The sequence below is a fragment of the Lepidothrix coronata genome, unplaced genomic scaffold (assembly GCF_001604755.1).
Source record: "Lepidothrix coronata isolate B3197 unplaced genomic scaffold, Lepidothrix_coronata-1.0 Scaffold58, whole genome shotgun sequence".
Taxonomy (NCBI): Eukaryota; Metazoa; Chordata; class Aves; order Passeriformes; family Pipridae; genus Lepidothrix; species Lepidothrix coronata.
Genome location: NW_016690238.1, coordinates 4,791,696 through 4,804,165, shown reverse-complemented (window position 1 = coordinate 4,804,165; position 12,470 = coordinate 4,791,696). Strand labels below are relative to the sequence as shown.

Sequence of the window (12,470 nt, the reverse complement as noted above, 5' to 3'; positions counted from 1 at the left end):
GCGCGGGCGGCAGCGGCCGCCTCAGGGCGCGGCCGCCATGTTACGGCGGGCGGGGCCGTGAGGGCGCGGCGGACTCGTCGGCGGGTCCGTGAGCGGCACGTCCCGCCCCGGGTGTGCAGAGGTGGGGCCTTGAGCAGCCGTGTGTGCCCTGAGCAGGGGGCAGGTATCCCGGGCGGCACCGGTGGCCGCCCAGCCCGTCCCTCAAGGGTTGGGGTCATCTATGAGGGCTGAGGTGCCCCGTTCCTCAGCTTCGCTCCTCTCCTGGCCGTTCAGTTTCCCTGGATCACTTCTCGTTTGTTATCTCGTGGGCAGAGCCACAAAAGTGTTGGGTTTTTTGGTTGTTTTATTTTTTTATTTTTTTTTTTGTCCTGATGATCAGACTGCCCGGGGTGGTAAAATGTGGAATTCGGGTATTGTCAGAACCCATAGATTTGGGTGATGAAAACTCGTTTGCCTGCAATGCTACAACAAAAAGATGACCCGTCATTGCTCCACAGGTGGGGAAATGAAGGGCAGTGAGGATGGGACATGGAGCAGTCAGTGTCCCCCTGGTGTCCTGTGACTAAAACTGGGCTAATACATGGGAACACAGAGATGATTCAGAATGATTTCCAAACCCACCAACAAGGGGGGGTCTTCAGCTTCCTTGCAGATCACTTTTAAGGACATTGATTTTAATTCTGCCCTCTCTCCATTTGTGTGTCTCAGAGGAGCAGGAAGGTTTCCTGTCCCTGGTGGACCCATCCAGAGCCCAGTGGTGGAGCCTCCAAGGAGAGATCTCACTGACCAGCCCAGGTATGGCAACAGTGACACAGCTCAATGACAAGGAGGCTTATCTTGGTGAATGTGGCAGGTTAAATCCTACTTCAGACTGCATCTCTAAAACCTGCAGTGTCTGTTTTCTGGTGTGGTTTTTTGTTTGTTTGTTTTTGTTTTGGGTTTTTTTGGTTCTTTTTTTAATAAAATGGTGCTACTTCCTACAGGTGATCTTTTTCCTTCCACGGCATAAACACAAACATCAGGAAACATGTTTCCACTGTGAGAGTGACAAACACTGGCACAGGCTGCCCAAGGAGGTTGTGGAGTCACCATCCTTGGAGACACTCTCAAAAGCTGGGTGTGGTTGTGGGCAACCAGTGCTTGGTGGCCCTGCCCGTGACCTCTGGAAGGCCCTGCCTCCCTCAACAGTTCTGTGGTTCTGCGAAATAATCAGGGATCAAACCCACCACCTCCAAATGTACAGCTTAGCCTTCCTTATGGGCAAGGACAGGAGTCCTCAGTTTGTCTCTAACTTCAGAAAACCTCCTGTGTTTTATATTGAACTTACATGGTTCTTTCTATAGTTGCTGCCTAACCTCTATCTTGCTGGTTAGGAACTCTCCTGTGACTGGAAAGATTGCGCAGCGATCACGTCCTGAGGATGAGAAAGTTAAATCTGGGGTTTCAGTGTCTTTGCTGCAGACATGGAGCTGCTGCAGAACAAATGGCACTGCCCAGTGCTGCACTTCTGAGAGTTACCACTTCCACTCCTTTTTTTGTGGAGCTGATCGGCAGGTGAAGCTGCTCCCAGATCCAGTGCTTAAAGGTGAATGCTAGTGTCTATTCCTGGGACATGGTCAGGCATATAAATCCTGAGCTGTTCAAAGCTCTGGCAGGACTGAGGCATTTCTGAGGAGCTGCACAAGGAGAAGTTCACATGCCCCAAGACCAAGCATGCTGCTGGTACAGTCAGGTGCTCCCAAGGTTAGCACAGCAGAGGGGAGTTGCAACTTTGATTTTTGATGCCTAAATTGTATTAAAACTTCAATTTTGATACCCAAATCCTCATTTAGATCTATCCCAAAGTGGTAATTCCACCGGGAAGGTCCCTGGGAGGGCTTCGTGGCAGATTTCTTGTGTTTGGCACTTGGTGCAGTGAACTGTGATTTCAAACATGAAGACAAGGAGAGGGAAGGTAGGTTAATCCACACCCATTCTGAGAAGGTTTAAAGCTCTTGTTGGCCAAAAGGGGAGCTTAAAAGGTATTCAGGAGTCATCCTGTTTCCCTGCTGACAAATGCAATGTAATGTTTGTGTGAAAACAGCTCTGACACATGGGCTTGGAAGCACAGCCTGATTTGTATCAGTGCATTCCTGAAGGAATAAACCTACTAACCACAACTCAGAAAAACAAGCAAGATGCTACTGACAAAAAGTTAAGACAGATTTTTCCATTAGAAGCTGAAGTTTTATTACAGGATAACAGTACATAAAGCACATCTAAAATCGATGTGTTCAATGCACTTAATAAAGGTAATGTAATATTAAAGGTACAGTTTCTAAGTACAATATAACAACATTCATATTAGAATGAAAATTGGAGTATTTAAAAGACAACATTAAATCTCTTATTTTTACAGTCATATTTACAAAATGAATCAAAATACTTTTTTCGGGACTGAGTAAAATAACAAACTCGAATATAAGCAGGCTATTGTAGGGGTGAGCTGGAAAGGTCCATGAGGGGGACAAGTGAAGTGACTGGGTAAAGATCATTAGCAAAGGTTTAGTACAATACCACTTTAGTATTCCTCTTGATGGCTTACACTTTATTGTGGCTAGAAAAGGAATTTATACATACTGTACACATAACAGACAGCACATATTTACATGTACAGTATCATTGCATTTCAACTTGTGTGTATTTACAGAAATCTGAGCATTTCACTCAGGGAGGTTTTTTAAGTCTGTGTGCTTAATCTTCAATCTGATGTGTGTTTGTAATCAGCATTGATTCTGGCGTTGGTACACTGAATATTTAGTAAAGAGGGAGGAGAAATGTTAACCAGATGGTTTTGCATAAATATATCAAACTGTTCAAACAATGGGGGAACGTGTTCCTGGCATTACCTGTAGGTTGGAACGTACAGATTTAAGAGTAGTCCTTTTCTCTTTCAAAATATCAAAAGGTGACTTAAATCAACAAGGGAAAATAAAATTGTCATGGCTTATATTTAAATAAGATTGTAGCTTCAAGAGGTTTTTATAATTGTCCTGATAGTGTTTGCAGTTAAACATTCCACTTATGAAAATATACCTACGGTGCAGTAAAGTTTGTATTTGTTTTTAGGTCAACAGTATGTTTGCTGTTTAAAAAAAATTATTTATATATATATATTCCTTGGATTGAGGGTATAAAAGCAGTGCATGGAAGCCAAGAACCATGGCTTTAAAATTCACTACCTTCTATTATCAAAAAGTGCAGTAAACAGAAACATTGTTATTAATAAATTGCTCAAAAATCTTTGCTAAAGATCTTATAAATTCAGTAATATTACAGAAAAATTCTAATAAATATTTAAAAGGTTAATTACCTCCTTAGTTAGATATTTGATATCCATCAGTTTTAAAGAATGAACATGAAAACAATATCTAGAATGAAGGGAACAGGGGACAGGAGTACTTTGAAGGGTACATGGCTACGTAAATTAAGGTATACATGAAAAAAGAAAAACAAAACCCCCATACCTGACAAAACGTTGCAAATTCCACTTCTTAATGAACTTTAGTTGCCACTGGCTGTCCCTGGATATGTGTGCCTGGTTCTAAAGCATATCCAAGGAGGGAACTGAGCCAACCATCCCTACGGAGGAGTTCCAGAACATTCCTATTTACAGCCGCTGCAGCTCAGTGCAGGCCTGGCCCGGGCACACCCCCATGGGGTGTGTTCAGATGCCATCCCGAGGGAGCGGGGAGGAAGGCACCTGGCACAGAACAGCTACACCCTTCGTGCAACACAGCAGAGCTCTCCCAACAGCCACAGAACCGCCTCCCTCACAGGCAGCCAGCACGCCGGAGCTGCTTTGTACTGGCACATTAGATGTTTCTCTTGGGTTTGATACAATACAGGCAGACTGTCTTAGTAACCAAAAGGATAACAAGCTGGACAGAACATTTTTAATAACGTTAATAATTAATAATGTTAATAATGTAGAAAAAAATTCTACATTTGATATCAAGTATCTGTACCGGTGAAGTAATTTTCTCCTTATTAAATATACTATAGAATAATTTATATAATGACACTATGCATTTAAAGAGAAAACCATGTCCCAAATCTTGTACTCTGATACAGGTACTTGTTGGGCATATGTTGGTGTATATATATATATACACAAATATATATATTTATATATAGTTATACTCAGTGAAATTAACAAGACCCAAAGGTGGTATTGTCTAGGAATAAAAGGGGTTTGTTTTTGTTCACAAAAGTAACTTATCTAGCACCACACATCAGAAAAACACAAAAATAGCACACTCTAGTTCTAAACAGCTATGTCTAAAATAGATTATATAGTAAAACAGATATTATACAGCATAATGTGGTATTTGATAAACAGATAAATATTTGCACTGTGTAGGCTGTTTATAGTATAACTTTATCTATACAGAATGAAAGCAAAAAGTTAACTGTATAGAGGTGAGCAGAACAACATTAAATATTATGACTCCAAAGCAGAGACAAAGTTAGAGTTGAAAGAATAGAGCAAGATAAAATGTTTACAGGCCATTACAAGTCCTTAAATTAGTAGTAAAATAAGGAATCAGTTGCTCAAGTTTAAGAAAGCAGTAAACAAGAGATTGCATTTACATGCAGATGTCTAAAACTTGTATTTCTTTTAAATCTATGCACAAAAAGTCATTTGTTTTTATTGCTTGACATTCAGTTATGGCTAGAGTATTTTTAACCTTTTTTTTGTACTTTGGAAACAAGAATATTGTTAAAGGTGCCATAAAAATGGACAACATTGAAAACAGTTTGCAAATAAACCACCTAACACTGCAGTTCTTTATACATTTTAAAAAGCCTTGTCTGGGGTTTGTCATATGTTAAATATATTTAATCTGGGAAAATACATTGTAGCTTGAAGCCTCCCATTGGCCCAAACATCCAATACAAAAACACTTCTCCAGAAAAGGAGCAGGCAGACAATACAGTTACATAGAAAGAAGCAGCCAGTTAATGTCCTAATACTTCAAACATTGACCACTGTTCTGTGACTTGTTCGAAATCAGTGTAGAAATGAGGAACGTTTTGGATTTCCAGAGGTGTACAGTACGTTTGCCTTTTTGTGAACTACAATTCACTGTATTGCTTATGAATCCTCTGCCTTAGCAGAGATGAGATTACAGATTGCAAGTTCCTGTAAGGGCTGTGCATCCACACCGACACTCTGGGGGGTAACCCGGGCTAGTGTTTCTCAAACCGAAAGTCACAACTGGTCATCTGAGCGCTGCCGGAGCGTTCAGATCGCTATCAGAGCCCGTGTGAGGCGAACGCTGCTGGGGTGGGAGCAGAGCGGGGCTCCAGCGCGGCCAGCGTTGTGCTGGCACAGGGCACACGCTGCCCAGGGAGCTGGAGATGCAGCTCAGCCCCACACCGGGGCAGCCGCAGGAGCTGCCTGGGGGCTGCGGGCCTTGGGAGCAGCCCAGAGGGCCCAGGAACAGCAGCTGCTCGGCTCCCTCAGCGAGGAGGCTGCCACTAATGACAGCCCGGTCACATCCCCGCCCGGCAAAAGGGGCTCATGCCAACACAGAGAGAAACACAGCCCCGGAGATGGTGCTTTCAGAACCCCTGAGAAACACTACCACGGGAGAACAAGTACACACAGGACATGGGAACACCGAGAACATGCACGTGGTAACAAAGGGTGATGGCACACATCAAGTTGGACAACTTGATTGTGAAGCTCAGCTTGAAGAAGTGATGAGATGATGAGGGAAGACATACAAGTGAATCTTGTGGCAGAAGAAGTGAACCCATGAGTATTGATCTGAAGCCTTTATCATGTTTTGTTTCTTATTTGGATAGCCTACTTATTGCTATAAAGTTATTGCTATATTCTACCAATGATAAAGGCAAAAAAAATACAAACAGCAACATTACATATGGAAAAGGTAGAATACAGCTTCTGTTTTGATGTTAAAATTCTATTTAGTACCTGAATGAAGTTCCAAAGATAGACTGTATATTCTCCTAAATGTTACACATTTCCCCCCCAAGTCCAGTGACTGAGCATTACATAGCGAGCCATTATCACAGTACTAGAGTTAAAGCACATACTGCAAGGATTTTTAAATAAATACTCCTTTACATTTGAAAACTTTGCTTTTTGTTGTCGTATTTGGTATCTGTATGCATGTGCCCTCATTTCCACCAAATGATTTACTGACAGGAATATTTAAACAAAGAGGAAATAGGAGGCTCATATTCAAATATATTAATGGATGAAACTTTAAAAGTAATAAATATTAGTATTAATTATGAAAAAATAATTCTAATAGTTATATTTCTCCAGCTAGGGAAAATAAAGGTGTTCTGTGCAATCTGAATCACTAGCACAGGTAGAATTTCATACACTGAATACTCAAGAGAAAATTGCTTATTATTTTTGGATATTGTATAGTAAATGCTGTTTCTGACATTTATATTAATGGGGTTATCTACATTGGGGAGTTTAGGAATGTCTAGGGAAAAAAATACACATTGTTTGCACAGCTTATCCTGTGTAACCTGTTCAATTCATCCACTACAGACTGGGGACTGTCTATGCCAATCCAGAAAAAGATACTGTAGTGTTTGGCTCATCCCATTGCACAGTTAAACATCTGATCGATTGTCCATTCTAAGAGGAGGTTTAATTGATGTGCAAGTCTGGAAAGAACGGGGTCTATTATGATCAGCAGCAGGAATTCTCTGCTGGAGCTGCCAAGCACACCAACTGATCAGGAGGGCAGTGCTGGCTCAGCCCTGCTCTGCCTGGGAAGGCCATTCCAGGCTCAACTGCCTGGCAGCTGGAGAAGCCACTTTCCCTGTGTCCTAAGCAATCTAAAGTAAACAGCTGGAAGCCAAATACCCGTGAAAACCCCTCAAAAATGCTGGAAAACTGGTGCTTTCTGCAAGCAGACAGGTTTGATGGAGAAAGCCACTCTCTTCCCAGCATAACCAAAGGCTTGAAGTCTTGCTCCCTTTGTTGGTAGTTTGTCCCTGCTTTTGTGAAGCCACAACACACAGCTCATTGGGCCAGGCTTCCAGCAGCCTCCAGCCTGGCACTGGGGCACTTCCCAGGCACTGCCAAACCCCTCGGAATGGCTGTACTGGCTGTACTAGACATGACATGGCTGTACTAGACATGACAGTGTCTTCTGCCTCAGTGTTCCTCTCCAGTCAGGTCTTTTGCTTTACCATGAAACATCTGCAACAATGCCAGACAACGTCTGAAGTGCTGTTCCTGTATTCCTGCAGATCTGTGTCCCTTTCTGTGTGACTTCACTGCTGCCACCTAACCATGACCTTTTCATTCCTAATGTACTACCAGCCACTGACCCGTTTTCTTTGACAACTTAAATACTGAAAAGCCATTTCCTGTTGCAGAACACTGAATTTCAGCTGGAAAAATAGTCCTATCGTTATGAAAACATCCAGAGGGTACTGAAATTAATTTCAATCATTTATTTAGTGGGTCAGCATTTATTTCCTAAAATATAACTGTGAAGCCTTTGCGCTGTTTGGAGTTTTGTCTCGAACAAAATAGCGACCAAAAAGCAGCTGTGCTGCAAAAGTGAGTCAGAGAACGAGGCACACACGTTTAGCTAACAAAAATATCCAGTTCTCCTGTGCCTGGGGGGAGGGGGAAGGGAAGAAATACAAGCAGATTTTTTAAAAAGCAATTTGTTCCACCAGCAGTACTGGCCACCCTGTTGAAGAGTTTTAGAAGATCCCTGAGCACATTAGTTTCTGCCTCATAACCCCAGCTCCAAAATGATAGGGCTTCTCTTGTTGGAAACGAGATGGATTGTCATTCACAGTTAAGTCAATCATAAGGTGCTTATCTATTTACCCTTTTTTTCACCAATCAGCACAAAGAACTGTCAGAAAATAACTTTTATTTTTCTTTTTTAAATAATAAAAGGGCACAAAATTTAAACAATCAATGTTTTGTGACAGTGGTTTAGGATTATTATCTGGCTGCCCCTCAACAACAGACAAGTGATTCAATCGACATTCCTTAGCAAAAAAAAAAAAAAAGAAAAAGAAAAAAAGGAAAGAAAAGAAAAAAGGCAAAAAAAAGAAAAATCCTGTACAAATATGTATTTTTCCCTGAGGGATCAAGGTTACACCCGCAAGTGCTCTATGTACATATTGCACTGTAGAGGAATGAAGAACATGTGCAAAAAAAGCAACAATGATTGAAGCTTACTAATCAAACCTTTTAATCATGACTGCTATGTCATCTTGCATTTTGGAATGTCGGAACACAGCTATTCCTTTAATCTAAAATGTAAAAACAACAAAAAAAAAGGAAAGAAAAAGAAAAACACACCTCTACTATGGCACATTCAATGAAATAAAAAGTTTTCCAAAGACAAATAGACAAATTCCATCAAGAAAATAATACAAAGTTCGTTCGTTTGTGTTTTTTTTGTTTTTTAGAAAAATTACATTACTTTCTTTCATTGTTTCACATTACAAAATCTTTTTTTTTTAATGTTTACACAAATCACATTTTATTGCAGGAATATTTCAAGTGCCATCAAACATTTATAGAAGGGTTAAAAAAATAGAAGTCTCTCTAAAGTGGTCCAGACAAGGCTTTGTATAGAATAAATCTTTTTTCCACCTTCTATTTTTGACTTAAGTATTTTGAATACATTTTCTTTATTCATTGACACTGAACAGCCTAGAAGCAGCCACTCACACGGACCCACACAAACACTCGTGTGCTCACACAATGGACTCTCTCACACACACACAGGTGCACATACACAGATATCTTGGTATCCAGACTAAGAGAAGCTAATAAAGAACAACCAAACTTAAAAACAGCCTCCCTTTTTTACCTAATCCCATAGTTTTTCAATGTCAATCAGTGCTGGAGGGGATGACACACATTAGGGTGGTTCCAATGACAGGACAGTGTCTCCTTCTAGAAAGCCAGAGAACATCTCCATGGATAGATATAACCCAATGAAAACATCTGTGCAGACTCTGAGGACCAGGTCATAAACCCTAATATATTCCTTTCTCTTAGCTATCCTAGTGTTTTATTTGTAGTGAACTGGGCAGATTATGAAAATACTCATGAATATCCACTGACCTCAAGTATGTTTTTAACTGAGTATCTGTTTGAGCATCTGACCCCAGCCCCAGTCCCAGAGGTTGGGCAGATGTGTCTCCTCTGCTGGTTCTGGCAGGGCCATCCCTGACCAGCCACCCCAGTGTCAGCCGGTGTCCCCTTCCATAAAAGCCTCCTTGGCAGATCTCATCAGTACCTCTGCCAGGCTGCAGCCCTTTCTTCCCCTCTCCATGGAGAGCAAAACAAGAATTACACTCTTTTGCCAAGTGGCTGTTCCTGGGATCAGGACAGCAGAGTTACCTGGGGGGTGTGCACAGCCTGATTTAACAAGGGGCCAGCACAGGAACTCCCACCAACAAAAATGACAGCCCTTTCCAGCCTGGAAGATCACTGTCAGCTAAGGCCCTGTCTGAAACCTTTTATAGTTATGTACTGTATTAGTAAATGCTCCAAAAATGGTGTTGTCAATGACTTAGGAGTGTAAATATGCCAAACTAGATTCCAAACAAAACCACTGGCACCGAGGTGCCTGGTAAAGTACTAATATTCATCAGGAAAAGGTAAGAAAAAGGATGTGACTGAAAATTAATCCCCATATATTTTACCTGGTAGTCTACATGTTGTCACAAGCAGGAGTTGTATTTTGCTCTCTAAAAACGTACAGGTCTTACTTCAGTACTCATTAGTTGACACTGAGATTAAGTTTAGTTGATCTTTACAGGACTAGCACCTAAGGCTGGTCACATTCAGAAAACATTTGTTAGTTAAAAGGGTTGCTTCAAAAATAGGAACAGACATTAGAATGCAAGTACCATATCGTGCCAGTTACTCCAATAAAGTAAACAATGATTCCAGACGTGTTCCACTGGGATGGGGAGGCCACATGCTGGGCTGAGCCCCCTCTCCAGGAGCAGCAGGATGGAGCAGCAAAAGACAGCTCTGGGGGCTTTTCCCAGGAGCCCTCTCCTGACTCCATCCCAGTGCTCCCAGGGCTGCAGTGCTGCCCTCCCACAGTCGGGGTCACTGCTCTGGGGAGGGAAGTGATGCTCCTCTCCCTCCCTCCAAACCCTGGAGAGCAGTGACAGCTCTGAGCCTCCCTGATGGGAACACTGGAACACTTCAGGAGGTGTCACAGCTAAATGTCTCAAATTGACCCCAAAGGAAACACGTTCAAACCACAGAATAAACCTGTATTTTGCTAATCATAATCCACTGACCCCATTCTCCTTTTTAAAATCCTTAGGCTTCAGCGTGCTTCTACTCACGTGTTACTTCTCAACAACTGTAACATACGTGAGATTGTTGACCCTTGGAAACTAAAGCACATTCTGTCTCATTCCTTTTCCTTTTTTGAAGTTCCCAGCTTTTTCTTTTGTACTTTATCAGAAACTTCCTTTGTGCAGGCCCACAGGGCATCCAGTTATGCATCTCCATCTCATCCAAACCCAATTACACATCTCTGGCTCAAACAGCCACAGTTCAGTTTGTAATGTTGTTTACTGTGAATCTGCCTCCTTCAGCACTGGGTTTGCTGCCAGATTTGCTCAGAGACAGAATTCTTCCTGGAGGGAATGTAATTAATAAGACTGCAAGATTCAGCTTATTGGTTGGTTCTGCAGTACAGGAGTCAGAATTACAGAATGCAGATTTATGATATTAATGATTTCCAGGCATTATACAGAGTAGAACCAATGCTTTCTAGCAACAGTGTTGCCTTTACTTTGTTAGTCCCCATTTGCTAAACTTTAAAGTGCTTCTTTCTAAACAAGGAGAGCAATGGACTTCTCTGATCAGCTCCCTGGAACTGAACTGCTGGATGCTGGAAGAACAGGGGTCAGGGTCTCATCTCCCTGCAGTCAAACCCCTTCTGGGTTTGCTGGGCTCACGTGTGAGTCTGAAGGCATTGTTTACCATATGGAGTACAAAAGTATGGAATATTATGTATAAAAATTACTTTTCCACATACATGTCATACACACATACTTTTACTGTAGATACAGACTTGAGTATCTTCAAACCTGGATTTATGGTGGGCAGAAATACACCATTTAACAGCCTGATTTTCAGAGGTGCCGTGTTACTCATTTGGAAATGAGCTGTAATTGCTTAGTTTGACTCTGACAGTGAAACTCAGCACCTTTGACAATGAGGCTTTTGACTTGTGCACTTAAATTTGAATTTAGGCATGTAATTTTAAACATCCAGGTTTGGAAGATTTAAAAATAAAAGTACCTTTGAATTTAACATCTGGAAAGATTATTTTTATGTAGAAAATTGTCATTATTTTCAACTCTTTAAAAAAATCTGTAACCATTTCAGGATATGACCAGCCTCTCTTTAAAAGTAACATGGAAAACAGCAGCATAAATACCTCCCAATGTACCAGTACCTGCCAAACCTTTTTCAGTTAAACTTGAATTTCTGGTGCACATGCAACACAACAATGAACACGCTAGCATTTAATTTAAAGAAAAAGGTGCAAAATGAAAGTGCCTTATCAATTCAACGAGAAAAGCTATACCAGTAACTACATTTTATATTAATTAAAACAATATATAAACAATATCTCTTTTGCTATATATAGTCTTCATGCCCATTTACCCTGTAATATATTATAATGCTATTGTTGCTATTGCTATGGACCCTTTTCATGCCGTTCTGTCTACTGGCAAACAGTGGTAGGTGAAAAAAAATCGTCCTTCATGAAACAATGAGCAAGTTGTGCAAACTGATGCTGAAATCTCTGCACCTCACACCAGTCGCTGATTATTGGGTGGACTCTGTTCTGATCAACAAATTGATTGTTCTGTCAAAAGTCTGGGCAGTGAACTACAGGAGAAAACAACCTTCTGACATTAGTACCCTCAGTCTGTGTAAACAGAGGTCAAGGATTGAGAAGCTGAGACAGAAAAAGGGTCCATATTTGTAGGCATAATGGAAATCATATGCATGAGAAAAACAAGTTCAACTTTGTGTCATTGTTTCCCATCCTTCGCCTGACCCCGACCGCCAAGAGATGTGCAGTGTGTTGGCTCCCTAGGTCTGTGCAGGGCCATATAAAGTGTCTTGGTTTTCTTTCTTTTTTTTTTCCTTTTTTTTTCCTTTCTTTTGTTTTAATGTTTGTACTTCAGACATTCTAGAAGTGCTTAGGTGATACGTTTACCCATCAATTTGCATTGCTGGCTCAAACTCTGAAGTGAACAACTCCTTGTAAAGTGGAGGAAAATGAAGTCGCACAATGTCTGGGTATATTGCTTTAAATGCCATAAGCTTTTCTGTATGTCGTCCACACAGTGCTCTTAAAGTAGACACTTTGCATATTAACTGTAAAGAAATGAACAAAGTCATATGG

The 12,470-nt window shown here is 41.3% G+C and overlaps 1 protein-coding gene and 1 long non-coding RNA gene across 6 annotated transcripts in view; one reads left to right on the top strand and one right to left on the bottom strand.

Annotated features, from left to right (window-relative positions):
- Positions 1 to 32: 32 nt before the first annotated feature.
- LOC108498341 lies at positions 33 to 2,356 on the top strand. Of its 2 annotated transcripts, XR_001875151.1 has the most exons (3): positions 33 to 121; positions 709 to 795; positions 984 to 2,356. It is a non-coding gene; the product is annotated as an uncharacterized LOC108498341 (long non-coding RNA). The 2 variants fall into 2 exon arrangements; XR_001875150.1 differs by lacking the exon at positions 984 to 2,356 and having other exon boundaries at positions 709 to 980.
- Positions 2,357 to 7,911: 5,555 nt separating this feature from the next.
- The window catches only part of RORA (RAR related orphan receptor A), a 353,466-nt gene continuing 348,907 nt past the window's right edge, over positions 7,912 to 12,470 (bottom strand). For all 4 annotated transcript variants that reach the window (XM_017816916.1, XM_017816919.1, XM_017816917.1 and 1 more), the window contains one exon: positions 7,912 to 12,442. In XM_017816916.1, coding sequence (XP_017672405.1) covers positions 12,278 to 12,442 — 165 coding nt within the window. In that variant the 3' untranslated portion in view covers positions 7,912 to 12,277. The remainder of the gene's footprint in view (positions 12,443 to 12,470) is intronic.